The 18,480-nt window shown below is 40.0% G+C and overlaps 1 protein-coding gene across 1 annotated transcript; it reads left to right on the top strand.

Moving 5' to 3' along the window:
- Positions 1-2,544: 2,544 nt before the first annotated feature.
- Positions 2,545-11,552, top strand: tmem218 (transmembrane protein 218). Its single transcript, XM_031738514.2, has 3 exons — positions 2,545-2,963; positions 5,041-5,143; positions 11,106-11,552. The coding sequence occupies exons 1-3, from the start codon at positions 2,854-2,856 to the stop codon at positions 11,238-11,240; spliced, it is 348 nt and encodes a 115-aa protein (XP_031594374.1). The 5' UTR covers positions 2,545-2,853; the 3' UTR covers positions 11,241-11,552.
- Positions 11,553-18,480: the final 6,928 nt, after the last annotated feature.

Here is an 18,480-nt window from a genome sequence, read left to right as displayed (position 1 = left end):
GCTCGGGCGGACTCTGTTATAAACCTGAAAAGTAAAGTGACCTACATCTGTTCAGCCATCCTCTTTGCTTTCAGTCTTTATACAAACATAATGTGACAGCCTTTGTCAGGAAAGTGTGTCCAGTTACAGGCAAGCTTGAACCTTTTTAATATAAGAAACCTAATTCACTGCGTGTTGATTTCCTGCTGTTCTAATCCCTACAGCTGTGGGCAGCTGCTTCAATGTTAAACATCTCAGTTGTAGTCACCACAGCACCACGTATCCTCGATCTTTTTGTTATATCCTCACTTGTTCAGGTTTACCACTGATTAAAGTTCTTTGTTCAAACAGAAAAGACCTGAGTTTAGACCTGAGTTTAGACCTTCTTTATCGGAAATGCTCAAGCACCCCTGAATTTAAAAATAGAACCCCTAAAAAATGTTCTGTCATCATTGTCTAATTTTGCATTTATATTCCCACCTGGTCTACTGGACACAGTGCAGGTTATAACAAGCACGGATTTAGATGTCCAGTGTTCTTAATGTCATGATGTCACAGTGCACTCATACATGCTTCAACATCAACAGTGTGGATTTTTATTAATAGGTAAGATTTTTGTTATTGTGACAGAAAGAAGATGAAGAGGTCATTCCACAACACCACTCACTTGTGAAGATTGAAAACGCACATTACCTAAATATGTAAACATGGAAGGAAAAGTGTAAATTGTCCTGATAAAACAGGGTCATTATGTTATGTATACTTGCTGTCTAAATACCATCAAAAATGTTAACATAGGCTAGATTGTTGGAGTCTGTTAGCTATTTTTTAGCTTTCTGAGCCTTGGGTCTGCTGGTATATATATATATGTGCTTTATCAATTTCCTATTTCTGTTCTGGTGAAACCGTGGTTCAGTGTTTGTTTACAGTAAGACTGTCTAAGAGTGAATATGTAGTGAAAGCCAACAAAAGTTACAAAGCCATGGTAGCTTCTGCTTTGCTCATATTCATTAATAATGATTTCACATTCTAAATAGAACATATTAATTGATACAAACTGAATAGGATTCCCATCGCTAAACATGGCTTGAACAGGATGGATACCATTACAAATCTATTCTCCACTCTTGGATCAGGGGGCCTGATATCCTGCGTTGATCCTGCAGAATAAATGAAGGGTTTGCATGAATTTGGAAACTTTAGTGTAAAATCAACTCTACCAACTCCAGGTGTATGGGGTGGAAGAGTGATGTTTTTTTTAAATGTTTTAATGTTTTAATTTTAATTGCAATTTAATTGAAGTAAACTGAACTGCCTGTACGTGGTTAAGAGACTGAAAAAAAGAGAGTGACAAAAGGCTGTGGATGTTGCTCTTCATATCTGCTTTGTTACAAGTAGTTCTTTAACGTACCGTGGTAATTTCTGGTCAACAGTTGAACACAACTGAGTCTTTGCCTTCAGTTTGCCTGCTATAACACTGGTGTTTCATATGGAAAACTGTGATTATTCATTCCAACTAACTGGGTTGATTTAAAGGTAACATTGTAATGTGCATTCCTTTGAACTGAGGGTTGTAAAGGTGAAAAGGACAGCAGCACATGTTTACAAGCAGAATATTCCGTTAATATTAATTGCAAGGAAGTCTGTGCATGTCATTATGATAGGTGGCTGAGCCCCCTTCAAGGTCTAATCCCAGAATCGCCCCTTCCTGGACACTTTGATACAACATTGAAAGTGAGACGTTTGTGTGCGCTTTAATCTGTTTGACTGCAGTGAAAGTATAGAAAAGATCAAATCGCCCGATGGAAAGTCATGCAGGCACAGGCAAAACACGAAGAACGGTTTAAACTGCTCTAAAAAAAATGTAAATATCTAATAAGGCAACATATTCATAATTTCTTCTCGTAAACAGCAAAAGGGACCGCGGCATGGAACGCGCGCACTCGCGCGCTAGAATGTAGATGCCTTTGAATCGCGGACCTGGCTAGCCCCCTGTTGGTCACCATAAATATTACCCATAATAAATCTTAGCTTGGACTGCACGTGAGAGATTCAGTCACTACTATTAATACACTTTGTAGATCAAGGAGGAGAAAATTGTTATGAATAAAAACAGGCGTGGAAAATATGCCGGGCTACTTTGTGAACACGTCTGATAATCCCTTGGAATGAATGTGTTTTGTGTAAGACTGAATAATACTAATACTGTTTTGGGCTTACTCTGGGGATACCTTCAGATAAGTATTTATACAAGACTTTATGAGTGTTTCAAACACTGCTGGTTCATAAACTTTAAGGAAATCTACCTCAGTGAGCCGAACCTAACATAAGGCGCTGAAACATGCCCTGGCTATAATGCAAGGACCTGGCTGTAAAATGAGACCCTTCCTCGGAATAAATGGGGTAAAGTTCGACATTCGCATAAGAAGGCTCTGCTTCTTCTTCTCTGGTGTTGTGTGGCAGCTTCACAGTGGGGCTTGACGCTTAAGTAACGACGCATTTGATTGGTTAGTCGTCTGGCTCATTTATCCAGTTACATAACAGTTTGTTGTTACCAGGAAGCAGATGACGCCATAGAGAAAGCTTAACCGAAGCTCGGCTCGTTTTTATATGAGAAATGGAGCCTTAGCTGGCAACATGAGTTCGCAACTGTGTCGGCCTGATATTTTAAAGCCGTCGGTCTCAGCATAGAAGCGCTAGTAGGGACAGCGAACTTACTTGTAAAGCAGTGCGTCGACTACTGTTAGCTGCGGCAGCTGTCTGTAGTTAGATACCGCACAGCGTCGTTAAGTGTACCATTAGCATTTTTCATAAATACAAAGGGTTCGGCGTTTGGGTGTGATGAGGTAGCTCCCTTAAAAACGTTGCTTTAAAATGGCAAATACTGTCCTTGAAGTCGGTACTGGCGTTTTCGTTATTGTGGCGGTCTGGATTGTGGCTCTTGTGTTTGGGATTTTGCTGCTGAGAGCGTCAGGGTCCGCTACGTGAGTGACATAACAGCACACATACAGGCTTAACTCTGATGGAATATAGGAATATTTATAACGAGAAGCCTGGATAACATAGAGTTTATCTCAATGGGCGCCGCATTTCCTTTAAATTTGCGCCATTTGTCTCATAGGTGGGCTAGGGTCCACCTAGGAGATAACACGTTGTAACCACTGCATTAGTGAGGCTTCCTTGTAAATTCGACATACTCTTGCATCACACAGTAACCACAGTGTAATCCCAAAAAATGTCTTTCCACTGCTCCCTTTAGGGACCTGCAGCGGGTTATCTGGCTCATTTTCACCCTTTCCCTAGCATCCTCCTCTGTCCTTCAGTCCTCTTCACTACATCCATGAAGCCTCACTAATGCTTTTTTTTCTCCTGCCTGACAGCTCCACCTGAAATATCCTTTGTCCAGTGTATCCACTGTCCCTCCTCTGTACATGTCCCAACATTCTCAGGCTTGCCTTTCTAACTTTGTCCATCCTGGTCACTCCTAACAAGAACCTCAGCATCTTCAACTCTTTCACCTTCTGTTCTGCCTCCTGTCATTTTGTTAGCACTGGTGTCTTTACAGCCAGATGTATGTGATGTACAGCAAGTCTCACTTCCATCTTGGAAACATTCCCTTTCAATCTCGCTGCTATCCTTCTGTCACAAATCACTGCTGAAACTTGTATCCACTCAGTCCACCCTTCTTGCTCTTGTTTCTTCACCTCTTTGTGTACTGACCTTTTATTTGGATAGTAGACACCAGGTGTTTAAACTCATTTGCTTTTACTACCTGGACTCCTTACACCTTGCTTCTACTCTCTAGAGCACACCTCCACCCCTCCAGGCTCTTTTCCACCTGTTCCCTACTCTCACTTCAGATTACAATGTCTTCTATAAACATCATAGTCCACAGAAACCCCTGCCTGACCTCATCTGTCAGCTTGTCCAACACCAATGCAAACAAGAAGGGGCTCAGACCTTGAACCCATCTGTAATACCTATAATACCTGTAATACATGTCCTGCACCACCCTCACATACCTCTCTGTCACTCTTGACGTCCTCATGCAGTACCACAGTTCCTCTCTTGGAACCATATTATATACTTTCTATAAATCTAAAAAACACACAGTGCAACTCCTTCTGATTATCTCTATACATTTAGCCCCCCCCCCTTCAGTGAAGCAGCTCATCCTTCATGACTACTCCTACTTCAATATACTCTCGGCCTTGCATTCCTTCCACCTGGTCTCTTGCACACACAATATATCTACCTTATGTCTCTCTATTCTGTTAGCCACTTTACCAGTCATTGTCCCCAAATTTATAGTTCCTAGAGTCATTTCCAGATTTCTGTCTTTCCTTTCCTTTTTCTGCCTCCTAAGTGCCCTATTATACCTGCTTTTTGGTCCCTGGAGAAAGGCACTGTATGATAAAGTTGACTTAATGCATTAATGCCAGTATTAGTTCACTGACTCGCAGCCACGCCCCATCCCCGTCAGCTGGGTTAAAATTACAAAAATTATAATGTCTCAAATATCATTAAGGGCTGGAGCTGGGTGTTTGAGAGGAGGCGAGGGACAGAGGAGGTGTTAAGTGCTCAAAAACAATCTAATTAACATCAAGGGAAGGGATTTTTGCACAGTCACCATGAGACATGCTGAGACATTGTTTTGCTTTATAGGCTACTCAGTGAGACCAGCAAAAATCCACTTTTCCATCAGAGTTTTAACAAAACACACGCTGCTTCACTGGTTGAGTGCTGCAGCGATACACCTTGCACTCCCTGCTGATTAACATTTGTGTATTTACTCAACATTGGACCATTATGCCACTAAAGTCAGTAAAATTTGAACTCCTGTAACACCAAACACTGTGCAATTACAGTAAAGTTTAAATGTGTGAAACATGGTGCTGTTTACTTGATTGGAAAGTTAACAACTTTTGAAAACCACAATAAAGGCTGCCATTGTTTAGATTGGTATTGGTTATGATGACATTAGCCTCAGGTAACCCTGCATGTCTTACAGATCATTAACTCAGTAGTGGAGACCTCATCCTCAATCCTCTGTCTTCTCAGGTTAGGAGTTCTTCCTGTTTTCTTCTTGGCTCTGACAATCACTTTGGTGCTGGTGTTTTTCCCCCGCAGCCCAGAGACACCTCTGCCTTTCAAAGATATAGAGGTGAGCTTAATTCACTAATCACAGACACGTTAACATGTGCACAAATGTAAAACAGTGTGTCGGTGTCTGTATCTTTGTTTATTGGATAAGTCAACTCAACTTCAAGTCTCATGTGCCGTCTGGAATAATAATTAGTATGATTTTACTCATATTTTGTTCACTAGTTTTTACTGTATATCTGCTGCAAAATCGATGTCAGGAAAATACAGAACACGATACCATTTATTGAAAATGTATTCATTAAAACAAAAACATATTTGGTGTTATTATATAACCTAGTTAGGGATGCATTGATTTACCAGTCACAGATCAGTACAGCAGTTATCCGCCATACTGACCAATATTCATCTCAGTGGCTTTCCGTGAGGTGAATATTGCTGATTTTCACCAATAATATTTCACCAGTAGCTGAATTTGAAGCCATGAGTGAGGCCATCTTTAAAGAGTTTAAGCAGAATTGAACCCTGCAACATGAGACTGACTTAAAACATAGCAGTAAATCCACCAAGAACTGGTTGAAAACTAAGAAATTGAGAGTCCTGGGTTGGTGCCGTAAAGACCTATTAAAATGTTGAGATGACTATTGAGAGTCTGTCACCACTGATGGAATTCTACTGTATTGCAGAGTGATGTCAAAGACTGCTAGGTGACTACAAAAAGCATCTCTGAAGTTATTTTAGCCCAAGTCAAAGGGGGAAAACTAGCTATTAAGTGGTGGGTTAACTTGTTCCTCAGTTAGAACACAAAACAAGGTTCATTTTTGTTGTTTAGCTGCAAGCACTTGAAGCAATTTTTTCCCAGAGATAAATCAAAACAGGATTAGATATTAATTCGTAAACCTTTTTAAATAAAGAGCTGAATATTCACTGGGGTATCCAAATGTTTTCACATTAATGTATGTCAGCTGGCCAGTGTACTGTGGTATAAAAACTTGCATGACTTCTCACACAGAGATTGGAGTTTTTGAAAACACATGGTATGGAAAGAGTGACGCACATGTAAGAATATTTTGCAGACAAGTAAACTGGTAACAAAGATGGTGAGGAGCTGAATCACATTGCCCTAGAGCAAAGAAGAAAGAGCCGGTCATTGGTGGCTATGACAAATGGCTTAAATGAACAGCTTATGTTGTTATAACCCACACGTATGCACTATAAATTTACAGTTTGGCAATAAAGCGACTGACAGCACGCACTTTACACTACACTATATATCTTTGAGTGCTTATGATATTGTGGGCTAGGCTAGACATTCAATAGTTCTGTATTTTTTAATTTTGAATTTTTTTTTTAGTATCCCCTCAACTGTAAAAGGCTGATACTACTGTCACCCTGCTAGGTGGGCAGTGTGGACAGGCAAATTTGTAAACGTGATAACTTGAGAACAAAGTGACATAGGATTTTCAAATTGATAACAGAGGTATATCTACTAGGAGGCTGCTCAGTTTCAGTTAGTCTGCCAGAGTAGGTTTGCTCATTTTAGTTTAGTTTTTATTATTTAAAAATGTTTGCTTCTGGTTTGGTTTTAATAGTCCAGTACAGTTCAGTTCAGAAAATCAGTACAGTTATTACAAAAAATAGCAGTTGATTCACAGTCTTATAGACATCAGCAGTCTCAATAAACACATCCATCAATTCCTTTTTTAATTTTATTTTACTTCATTTTCCAAGTTCACTGAATTTTTTGTTTTAATTTTTTTTAAAATCTATTTTTTTATTTTAGTTATTTAAAATCCTTTTTTTCAACATCTAGTTTTAGTTTTATTTTAGTTTTAGTTAATCATAATAGAAAGTTGTGGCTCAGAGAGTCTGACTGCTGTAAGCATGGAAGTAGTGAGGTGACACTCATATGTAACACTCCATAATGCCTGCACTGTCACAGCCAGAGGGCAATGTGACTAAAAGAGCCCCTGATCAGTAGGTTGATCCACACCTGGTCCAGGTGGAGTCAGATTTATTAAGAGAACAATGCATGCAGGTATGTGTACATGTGTTGTAGAAATCAGATGTACTTTTTTTAAATAAATAAGTTCCCAGAACTTTACAATTAGTGTGTCCCTACTTGTGTTTCCTGCTTAATGACAACATAACGTTGTTCATTTGGAAATGATGGGGGTCTGCGATGTCATCAGTCTTGATGTAAGGCCATGTGGCATTCATTTCCAGCCAACGTTTTGGGTGCAGAGGGAAAAATGAGGATTTAGAGCCCACAAATTAACAGCAAGCTTTAGCTGAATGTTTATCTCATGTTCAATACATTATGTTAATTAATCAGTTAATTATAGTGCCTGCAATCCTAATTCTCAAAGACAATTTTATCATAGACGATGTTATTATGTAGAAAGGTGAGTTATATTTAGTTCTAAATGGCAAAGCTCTGATCATGCAGGGTTGTAAAGTACAGCATTCGCTACATTCATTTGTACTAATTAAAGATCTACATTCTAGTTAGCCTTAAGATGCAGTGAGTGTATATAAACAGCCGATCCAGAATGAAAGCTTAATTTTGCTGTAATGTAAGGCAGTATCTGCACAACACTGTATGCCTGTAAATAGTGTCAGTGTGTGCACTTCTGTGCATGTGCTTGTCGTAAAAGGCCTGGTCTGCTTTATCTTAGACCAGCAGCAACACAGAACAAACACTCCCCCATGCTGCCTCGGGGTCGTGCCAATAAGCCGGCTAGATCTGCCAAGCAAGCTGCCACCCCATAGAAATAGCAGAGCGGAGCTGCATTCTGGCCAGCTCATGTTTTATATCCTTTGTGCAAAGGCAGATACCAGACCAACAACAGAGAGAGGGGGAGGCAGCAAAATCAGACTTCCTGGTTTTCTGTACAAGGTTTCCAAATAAAATGAACCTATGCTGACTAATTATCACACACAGGTTTGCTTACTTCTCAAGTCATTATCAAGACGCACATTATTTCCCATGATTTGAGATAAAGAATCAAGTCCTAAAAAAGGTTCTGTCATCATCATTTTCACAAAAACCTCAAAACAGAAAGATGCCACCAAAATTCAAATATTATAATAACAAGATGCAAATTGCTTAAAGAAAAGAGAAGAAGAAAAAGAGGCGTGAAGGACGTCTTCATCTCCATTCTTTGGAGTATGTAGTACCACCTGTAGAAAACAGATCATCTACCCTCCCCCATAGGATCCAAAACGGTATTTAAATGAAGGCAGATATGCATGTTAAGGTAATAAATTGATCTACTGGGCACAGTTAGTGACTTTTTGTGTTTGTATCATGTTGTGATGTACGCTCCTTTTTAGCTAATACACACAAACACACACAAAACTTTGTAACCTATCTGCAAGCAGAAAGATAAGTGAGAGAAAAGAATGTCTAACCTCCTGTTAAAGAAAAGTAAAATATCATAGTGCCAATTAGACCAGTCTTAGAGCATGGGTGGGGGTGGTTTGTACCACACCCCATAGTTCTCCCACCTCCCCCACTGCCTGCCTGCTCACACTGTGCGTCCTGTGGCACATTAATAAAACATGGGCCGCACTTTGGGCTCCTGCTTGCTGCGTAATTGGCAAATTAAAAAGTGAGATGTGTTAAATGCACCTATAAGAAACGGCATACATCAACCCCACCTCATGCACACCAGTGGGTTTACACGCGTGCGCACACACACACACACACACCTTCTCTCATTCCACAGCAGACTCTGTGAAATCCTGCTTAAGACTGCAGTAGAACTGCAGCTCTGCTCCCATTATTTGGCTTAAGGGTGTTTTCTCCGTTTGTCTTCTTGTATTCATGATCCAAATTATAACATGCAGCCATTAATGAAGTGCGGATTAATCTTTTTGATGGCAAATTTTAAAAGTCCAAACTTCCCCTTATCCACGAAACAGCACCATCAGTGTGGCAGATGTGTTGTTTTTCTGAGCCCTGCATCTTGCTTGCTTCACATCTCTTAATTGACATGTTGCTTGGGTGAGCTGCAGTGCTGTGTTGTTGGTGTCCCTGCTGATCATCTGTCTAGATAGGGAACAGCAGGATTCCAAAATAAAGAGAAGCCCAAATCAGCATTAAGTTGTGTGAGAGTGAAACAACAAACATGTTTTCAATCACAGCTTATTCCGTGAACAAACATAGCGTCAGAGGTTTGATGACCAATTTTAGGCCAGTGGTTTAAAGTGACATAACCCTTCCAGCATGTTCAACCTGCTCCACCTATTGAACTGATTTTCTTGTTATGCTATCTGGGATCATTTTTCTATGTGTAAGATAATAATAAGCTGTGGCTGCATAAGTGCTAAATGTGCACAGGACTTCTTTTAATGAGAGTCTCTAAGCTTATATAATGACAGCTTTGTAACAGCAGGGACTCAGAGACAGCATTTAATATGAAAAAGTGCAGCTGGTTGTTGTGCAGTCTGTTAAAGAAGGTCAGTTTACCACAGATACCCGTGCATTACATCAAATTAATTATTGCATTAAAAGTGTCAGATAGTGAACTACTGGTATGGGGGAAATCGTTGATCGTTTGATCGTTTCCAATGCAAAGAGAAACAGCAGGGATTTTTTTGTCTACTGTTTGAACCCAAAAGTGGCTGAACCCATAGAAGGTCAGAAGTCACACTACATACTGAATACTGTACTACCTGCTGCCTTCAATAGCCAGCCAGTGGTGAACGTGAGAGAGCGTAGGCCAGAGCCAGCAAGAAATAGAGCTGTCTCTATGCCTGCAAGTCACAGCCTGCATCATGGTTTTCTTCCATCTGCTATTTAACGAACTAAACTGAATGTTCACCAACACCAAATTAACTAGAAAGAGATCTTTGAATACTATATGTATTTATAGCATCACAGTTAACCAAATGTTTCAGACTTGTCTGAGTTATGGAGCGATGTAGTTGTCAGAAAAGGCTTTACTGTTCAAGGATCTCATTGTTGTTTCCATGGATGCTTTAAACGAATAGGGCTGAACAGATACTAATAAACTCCAAGTCATTTTTTCTTAAAGAGAGACTAAAAGCTAGTGTGGAGCCATATTTGTTCTGTATATTAAGGGAAAATGTATAGCATATGGAGCAGTGGTTTGTGCTTTGTAAGACTAGAAAAGCACCATACAAATGCTAGTCCATCCCGCTCCTTTGCTAGAGATACAGGTGCTCTTGATTATTGCTCATCGTTCTTCGTGTCACTGCTTACAACACCCATCAAACTTGTCTGAAGTAGGTGAAAGCAAAGATTGTGCCAGAATATGCAATGCAATCTGAATTTGGGGAAAAAATGTAAAAGTTGCAAAAAAATAGAAAATAAAAAAAATAAATCCAGCACCGATTTGCGGAATTCAGGGATTTCAAGCTACCTGAAACCAGATCAAACTATGTTACCTGCCAAATGCTCGCTTTTCGCTCTACCTCCACAGCTGACAGCAGTCATGAGGTTGTTGGTAAAGAAAGCCAGGTTAAGCCTAACTACAAAAAGAAATCCAGATAACTTTTTTCTCTCCATAGAACAATTTAAGCAATGTTAAATTAGTGACCTAAATTTGATGTCTCACTGAGGAATCTAGAATGTATAAATATATATGGAAATATTTCCAGTTTAAAACAAAAATTGTCTTAATTCTCCTCCTACATCTCTCTGTGTGTGGCTATTCTACATATTTACTTGTTCAGGCTTCATAACTACTGGATTAAAAATTTGCTGTGCTGCCACAGATCCTGTTGCTAGGCCCATGTATGAAAGTGAGATTTAAGGTAAGTGCAGAGAACTCTGTCCTCCTTCAGGAAAATCAACCAGGACAGCAAAGAAGCAAAGCGCAGTTAAATGAGATTAACATTTGGAGTCTCGTTGTGTGCCTAGTTGCACTTGAGCCTTTGTGAAAGCCCTATCATGACATCTAGTGGCTAATAGAGGAACTTTATGTATAACCCTGTGTTTTCCATACACTAGAGACTACAAACTTCTAATGGATTTACTTTCTTTCGCTCTGTAGATAGTGGACACCTTGTTCATCGGCCGCTATGTGCTTCTGGCTGTGGTGAGCACCATCTTTCTGGTGGCATTCTTTGTGCTGCTTCCCTTTCATTTCCTGGAACCAGTGTATGCCAAGCCCTTAAAAACACACTAGAGTTGGCGCCTGAATCACAGGCTGATTTACGCAGTCTGACAAGTCCTGAAGCCCCCAGCCTGCCTTCACAATAGATTGCAGAACACATGTGAATGGAAGATCCAGTTTTGTCTTAGCACTGCTGTTTGTGTCTTCATGATTTTGTATACAACAATATAAATTGATACATTTGGGTCGAGTTTTCATATTTTGTATCACTTAGCACAAGTAATGACCACATCCTATAAATTTTGATGCATGTATGGCACAAGCCAGTAGTTCTTTGTCATTCAACTTTTTCATCCAACAATAAATAAATAATTAAGTATGTGATTATGACTCTCAAGTTTTTGCTTCTGATTAATTTCTGCAGTACTCTACGGAAACTGATGATTGTGATGGTACATGATGCACATTTAGCCTGGAGTGTGCTAAGTGAAAATTGCTCATTAAACTTCTCCACATATTTTACACGATCTGCCATTTACAACTGCCTGAAGCTGGAAGTTCTTCAAACAGACCGACTGATGTGGTGCCAGTAAAAAAAATCTATAATTTGATTGATAACCAGAAAAAAAGTCATGGATTTGTCAGCGAAATTATTCAGTATGCTTTTGTTTTGTATTGTCAATAATATTTCTGGACCGGATACATTTTTAGTTCGATGCATCGACCATTTTTGTAGCCTACATCTTCTTGGTTAATTTAGTTCCACTGAATTTATCTCAGTCTCAGACAGTTTCATGTATATATTTGGCAATCAAAAAAGTACTGTGTACTGTGTAGCTCAAAAGTATACTATATGAATTGTGTTTTCCAGAGAAGCGTTTCTAAATTGGACAGTTGAAAAAGCTTAAATAGGCAAACTATAATTAGACTTTGCAATGCAAAAAATAAACTGGTAACTATATTAGGAGGAGCTTTTTTGCCTGTAAAACAGGCCAGTCAGGTTTACTTTAACCTAGCACCAGTTGCTGAACATAAGCTTGCCCAGCTATCAGGGAACACCAAGAACTGATCGTGATGCAGGCTGGTTGTTGGAGGATTTTGCTGCAGCAGTGTCTAGTGACCACAGACGTGGACTGAGTGCTCTGACATGGAACAGACATTAAAGAAAGCTGGGTTAGGAAAAAAGACTCCAGACACGCTCTTGGAGATTAGCTATTGAGGATAGCAATGATACTCTTCTAGACTAAAATTTTCTAAATACACATTTAAATTTAAGTGTTGGATAAGTCAATCCTATCATATCCTGTAAAGTGTTGTCAGTACATTGAAGAACAGGGGGATGCATTCACATGATTCCACGGGGTCGCAATAAGCAGATGATTCCATAGAGTAATGAGCTTTTGCAGTCCAGAGGCTCAATTATAAACACTTACCCCCCTCCCGCCTCCATTTTAAAAGTGTGAAGCCTGAGGAGACGTGGAGTGGAATTCCAACCAGGCCGATGAAAGAGAATCTAATGAATCAAAACCAATCCTATTAGTTCCAGCCCACATCTCCATACCGTGGTCCTTTTTCTGCATAACAATCCACTGCATGATTTCGCACAACCTGGGGAACTGGGGGGGATTTCATCACGGTGGGGTAAGGGATCCGAAACCTTTCAACCTGGAGGGACTTGTTGGCTGTAATTGACCGCATGAATACCACAAAACATGATCTTAGCCCGGGCAGAAAATGCCACTGAGTGTCTTTAAAAGCAGTGAAATTGAAGAAGAGGCTTAGCTGGCAAAGACCTTCACTTTAACTTGATTGAAAACTTTTTGGATCTGTTCCTTTTACTTATCAACAAAATGGTCTTTTTGAGAATATTCCGCTGCAGTTTCTGTTTCAAGGTCATAATGCAAAAGGTATTTACACCAATTCCTCACTGCCTTTGCAGCCTCCACGCTCAAGGTTTTACATTCCCTGAAGTCTGGGCCTTGAAGAAGTCAGTATTCCCTGGCTCTCATTTTCACACACCCTCTCACTCTACCTCACCTTTTTAGTCTTTCTCTATCCTCTATCCTTTCCTCATTTTAATTTTTGCTGCTAAACTCCATCTCTGGGGAGTGGGAAAATGAGCAGAACAAAGGATGTGGGGGTTTAAGGATCATTTGGAGCTGGGAGATGCAGTCTTTGTGGCACAGCCAGCTGGACATATAAAGAGATGGGGGGTGGGAGAGATACAGAAAGAGAAAGCTATGCAAGGGCAAAGAGGTGTGAGCGTGGTTTTGAAACTGCAGAGGGGCTGGATGCTCTCCTTAGGGTAGATCCTGCATTTAGATGCACTCAAGCAGAACTTCTGGCTTGCCCTTCACATCCTTAGCCATCTTTGTTTGTGATATGGACACTGTCACCACCCCACCTAGCTCCCACAACACTCACAATCCATTAAAGATTTCAGGCAAAGTTGATGCACTTATCCCAAAAGAATGACATTCAGTTTGTGTTAAATCAAGCAGATGGCAATGTTTGCTATCCTTTCAGCAAGTTTGGTAAATAAAACCTGATGAGTCTTTCAAAGGGAAACATGAGCAGGGTCATTTTAAGTCCTTATAAAGTCTTGAATTAGATAAGGACTGATTAGCCAACATGGGTGTCTGGCAGGGTCTGTTGAAGACACTAGAGTTCACTGTCTGAGGCTTTCACTGAGGTATGAGAGAGTTTGTGATAGAATGTGAAAATGAACCAAAGCCTTGTCGCCCAAGCAACAAACTATGCAGTTTTGGGGCCAAGAAGAGGGCTTTTTTTTCTCAGCACTGCCTGGTTGTGCTCTATTGTGCACTTTTGTATATCGCTAGGGGATGCTATAATTGCAATACACACTAGGGGGGCAAAATCCTCAAACTGAGATCCTAGTGTGGATTTAGCCTTTTACCTCTTGCTCAGGAATGAATTAATGCAAACCTCTTTCCTTTGGTAACAGGATGGTGGCCCAAATTAGGGGTCAGGTTGCCCACGAACAGCCCTCTGCTGTTTGGACATAACATCTCATTGAAGGCCAAAGCTTGGCCTATTTTAAATTCTGACAGTGCTGAAGACCTTATTGAATATTAGCTGGGCGTAGAAAGGCAATGGCTACAGAGATCAAAGGCCACATGGGGGGCCTTGGTATTGCACAGAACATGCTTAGCTGTTACCAAAGTCACCTGTGCTGTGAGCTTTAGAAGCCATCCCAAAAACTTAATTGTGTTCATCTGGACTTGGTGCTTTCAGTGGGAGAAATGTTTCATCACTCATCTGAGTGACTTCTTCAGTCTCCATTCTGTTGGCTATATGTAGCCAGTCTTAGTTTTTAACTGCCTTGTGGCACACATATTCAGATATTCCAGGGTTTGTGGGTTTGTGGGATTTTTTTTTTTTTTTGTAATATAGGAACAATTTTTAGTCACAAAACAAACTTTGATGCTTCAAGTTGACTTTTTTGGATGTTTTTTAGAGCCAGAAATGAACATATTTGTCAGGATAGAGGTGGTGACTGATGGGAAGGCCAACAGATGGCACATCAGAAAGATCAAATGGTATCACATTGAGTTTCTGATAGTCAGCATGTATTAAACATTTAATGATGTTGCAATCTGCAGTAATTCTGATGTTTCTATACAGTGTATGATTGGTCATAACAGAAAGTGTAAAGATAATTTTTTTTTCTGTAGGAAACACAGTGACAAATGCACTTGTACAGTGCAGTCTGGATCTGACGGAGAGCTGTGTTGCCAGTCAACTTGAAAATAATTATAACCAACCTTCTAGCAAAATTCTTTATCTTTATTCACGCAGTATTTTTATACTTTGCCTAGGCAATGAAAGGCCCATCACAGGCATGAGAGAAATACACGGAATGTGTCTGAGTTCACAATTTGTAATTTGTTTGTCACAAACTACAGATATACTGCAAGGAAGCGGTACAACGCAGAAAAAAATGGCCCAAGCTGCTACCTATCTGTGCTTCTCTGTTTGGAAGCCCATTTGTTTTTGTTGATAGGTTGATGTAATGCAAATCAAATCAGGAGTGTATTCTTTGTGCACTCTGGGAGGCCACTCAAAGCAGGCAAACTGACTGCGTTTCATTGCAAGCAGAACATTCTGACAAGGTTGACTTGGTACTTTTGTTTGCGTCTTGTGGGCGAGCCAAGATGATGTATGAGACTCATACTGTGCAGACAGGCAGCTACAAATTTGCTTGGCTACTTGGCTGGTGGGAGGTTGGGTAGGGAGTGTACGGTGGTGTTGATGGTGGTATGGGGTGTGTGTTGTGTGTGTGTGTGTGTGTGGTGGGGGGGTCACATTAAAGCAAAGCAGTGAGAGAAAAAGGAGTCTTTGTACCCATTTTGTCTTTTTTTAAGCTATTGTTTGTCAAGCGACGCAGCATTCCTCTGGTGTTATAATTCACAATTGAGCATGTGAACTTAAAATGATATTTCAGATGTGCCTTTGAGCAGTCCAAATAAAGGTTTCTCTAATATCTGACAAAATGAAATAACTTTCTGTCTGTTGTTGTGCATTTTCTGAAAGTTGTAAGATCTTCTCAGCCTCAGAATGATCAAAATAGGTCCAGTTATTCTGTTTATGAGATGATCTCCATATTCAGACACTGTTCCGCTGCATTTCATCAGTCAATAGGTAGACATTTGATTAATGAAAGTGACCTGACTTAGCGAACACAGGCCTCATTCTGTTACCTCCCACTTATTTCATCTTTCTCTTCCCTCCTTCCTGCCCTACACTGAGCCCTGTTTTCTGTTCCCTCTTTATCCCATACCAGATGAATGGCACAGATGTTGTTAGACAAGACAGTACCCCCTGGTCCCCTTCTCCTCACTATGTGCTCAGCATGAGGTCTGAAACTTTTCTTTTTTTTTTAATCATTGTTTGCCCCCAACCCAACCCCACCTCTCCCAGTTTCTTACTACTCAGAGGTGGAAAAAAGGACCAAAGAGGAGGGAGAGAGTGAGAGCAGTCAGAGTAAAAAGGGAGGGAAGAGGAGCTGAGGAATATGGAGAAACAATCTCCAAATAAGAAGTGGGATGTAAGATAGGTCACATGTTGAATGTCTGTGGAGTGCCACGGTAGAGAGTAGACTGAGGGGATGGTCGACACAGCCGAACTGCAGTAAGGAGTACGGGAATTGCATCCTGGACCCGTGAAGATGCGTGTCTGTGTGTGGCTCCTCTGGGTGTCCTGGTTCTGCACCTGTGCAGAGTACTCCAAGTGGTGCAAGTGCCATGGCATCGTGCCGGCAGAACCAGGTTTAGACAAGAGGTCAAAGACCCTGTTCAAGGAGCGTACTCGTCACAGTGGGGGACACCAGCACACACCTCACAGGAACAAGGCACACCGGAGAAAAGGTGAGTGCTAATCTCACAGAGCTGACAGACAGCACTCTGCTGCAGAAGAGCTGAAACTTTTTGTGCAAGGCCTTTAAGTGAGAAGGTAGATGACAGCACCTTATAGGCTGGCATGTAGTGCATCTGACAGGCTTAGAGCTGCAACTAAATGTATGATTCTAAAACAGATAAATGTCTTCTATGTTACTAACATTGTCTTTTGCATCCTTGTTGCATAAAGTGTAAGTATTGAAAATAAAAAACCATTATCACTTTTCTTTAAAATGTTTACTTTTTTAACTCTTTTTTTTTTACATTTTAAACTAAAATGTTTACTTAAATCTCTATCTTTTCCTAAATAAAACACATTCAAACATTTGTGATGTGTACTATATATGTCACAGCACACAGTCAGTTCACAATTATGTTTAAAAGTAAGTCTCATCAAAGAAAGAGAAAACGCATTGGGTGTATGTAATAAAGTCTCAGTTCAGATTTATTAACTGTATTAAGATCGGCATTTTGTTGTCGTCTTCTGTCTTTAACTATTATCTTAAGCCGCCAAAAAAGACAACATATTTTGGGTTAAATTAAGTTAATTCAGCCTTTTGTGTTGACAGTGATTGTTAATTCCTTTATAAGTGAATTTACTCTGAAGTCACATTTTATTCCTCACTACAGCTGACACATTCTTTCTTTTTTCTAATTCCTTCCCACCCTCTTTTCCTCATTTCCAACACCTTTTCTGACCTTTTGGTCTACAGCCTGAAAGAGGTCCCTTCCCTCCGCACATCTTGGTCCCAGCACCATTCACATGGGCTGTGTTTTTGCAGGGGCGACTCATCCTTCATCCTCTCTAAAGCCTTTGTTGCAGGCTGAAAGCTTGCCGATGCCGAGGCCATCCACCCTAAGTTGTTGGATCAATATAAACATCCATCACTTAGCCCTGGGCCTTTCTGACCTTCACAATGCACAGTTCACTACACAATGCTTTATTTATGTGTGCCATTAGAAAGAATGAACTAGTGGTAGTCCATTTATTTGGGAGTTGTCCTCGCTGTGGAAACTTGGAAGTAACTCAGCATAAGGACTGTTTTCTGTCTTTAGGAGATGTAGTGGAACTTATTCTTATATGGCAGGGGGGTTTTTTATAATTAAAAACCCAATTTTCTGTATATTTGTACAAAATCTCAAACTGTTTTTAGTTCAGTGATTTAAGATATCTACAAAAAGCTTAGTAAAACGTACTGTGACAAAACCTTGAAGCTGAAATGCAGGACACAATGAATGAGGAGCAGATGTACAGTTTCCTTCTATTGTTAAATAAAAACGTGCCGAGATTCAGAACTTCCTGCCTCATAGGACTGCTAGCACAAAAGCCGAAAATGGACAGCAGCTCATGATTAAAAAGAAAATGTAATACTTCCTCCTCCGTTCCTTTGATTAAACTTAAAATACAATATTTAAAGGCAACACCAAACTCTACTGTTGAAATTGATATTAATATTAGTGTGAAGTTTTGCTTGTTTGTTTATAGCAGTGTTTACAGTGGTCATCAGAAATGTATTTTCTTTTATTCCATTTCTTTTATAACTGACTCCACAGAATATAAATTAGTGCTGTGAGAATCACTGGCAAATTTACACACATATAATATTTTTTTTAAATTTTAATTCGACATGGTTTTAATTTATTCATCACTTTCCTCTGTTTTATAGCTGTTTATATTCTGTAATATTGTGGCATGTAAAAATCCAAAGAGCGTAGCTGGTCTCAGGTATTTCTGATAGTGTTATGCGATTTACATTTGGTTGTTGTAATGAAATGTTTCTTCCACGATGGCATATGGCAAACCCTGACTTCTTTTCCCCTAAATTTCTTGCAAAGTATCTGCAATAGATACAACGAGAGAAAAGAACATACTATAACAGAAACACAGGGGACAC

Source organism: Oreochromis aureus, linkage group 10 (genome assembly GCF_013358895.1).
Source record: "Oreochromis aureus strain Israel breed Guangdong linkage group 10, ZZ_aureus, whole genome shotgun sequence".
Lineage (NCBI taxonomy): Eukaryota > Metazoa > Chordata > Actinopteri > Cichliformes > Cichlidae > Oreochromis > Oreochromis aureus.
This window is presented reverse-complemented; position numbering and strand designations above follow the sequence as displayed.

Bases quoted from the DNA above. Each gene is read 5' to 3' on its own strand.
- tmem218 (XM_031738514.2), top strand. From the start codon at position 2,854: ATGGCAAATACTGTCCTTGAAGTCGGTACTGGCGTTTTCGTTATTGTG. The intron at 2,964-5,040 runs GTGAGTGACATA...CTGTCTTCTCAG, and splicing joins AGAGCGTCAGGGTCCGCTAC to GTTAGGAGTTCTTCCTGTTT. The intron at 5,144-11,105 runs GTGAGCTTAATT...TTCGCTCTGTAG, and splicing joins TGCCTTTCAAAGATATAGAG to ATAGTGGACACCTTGTTCAT.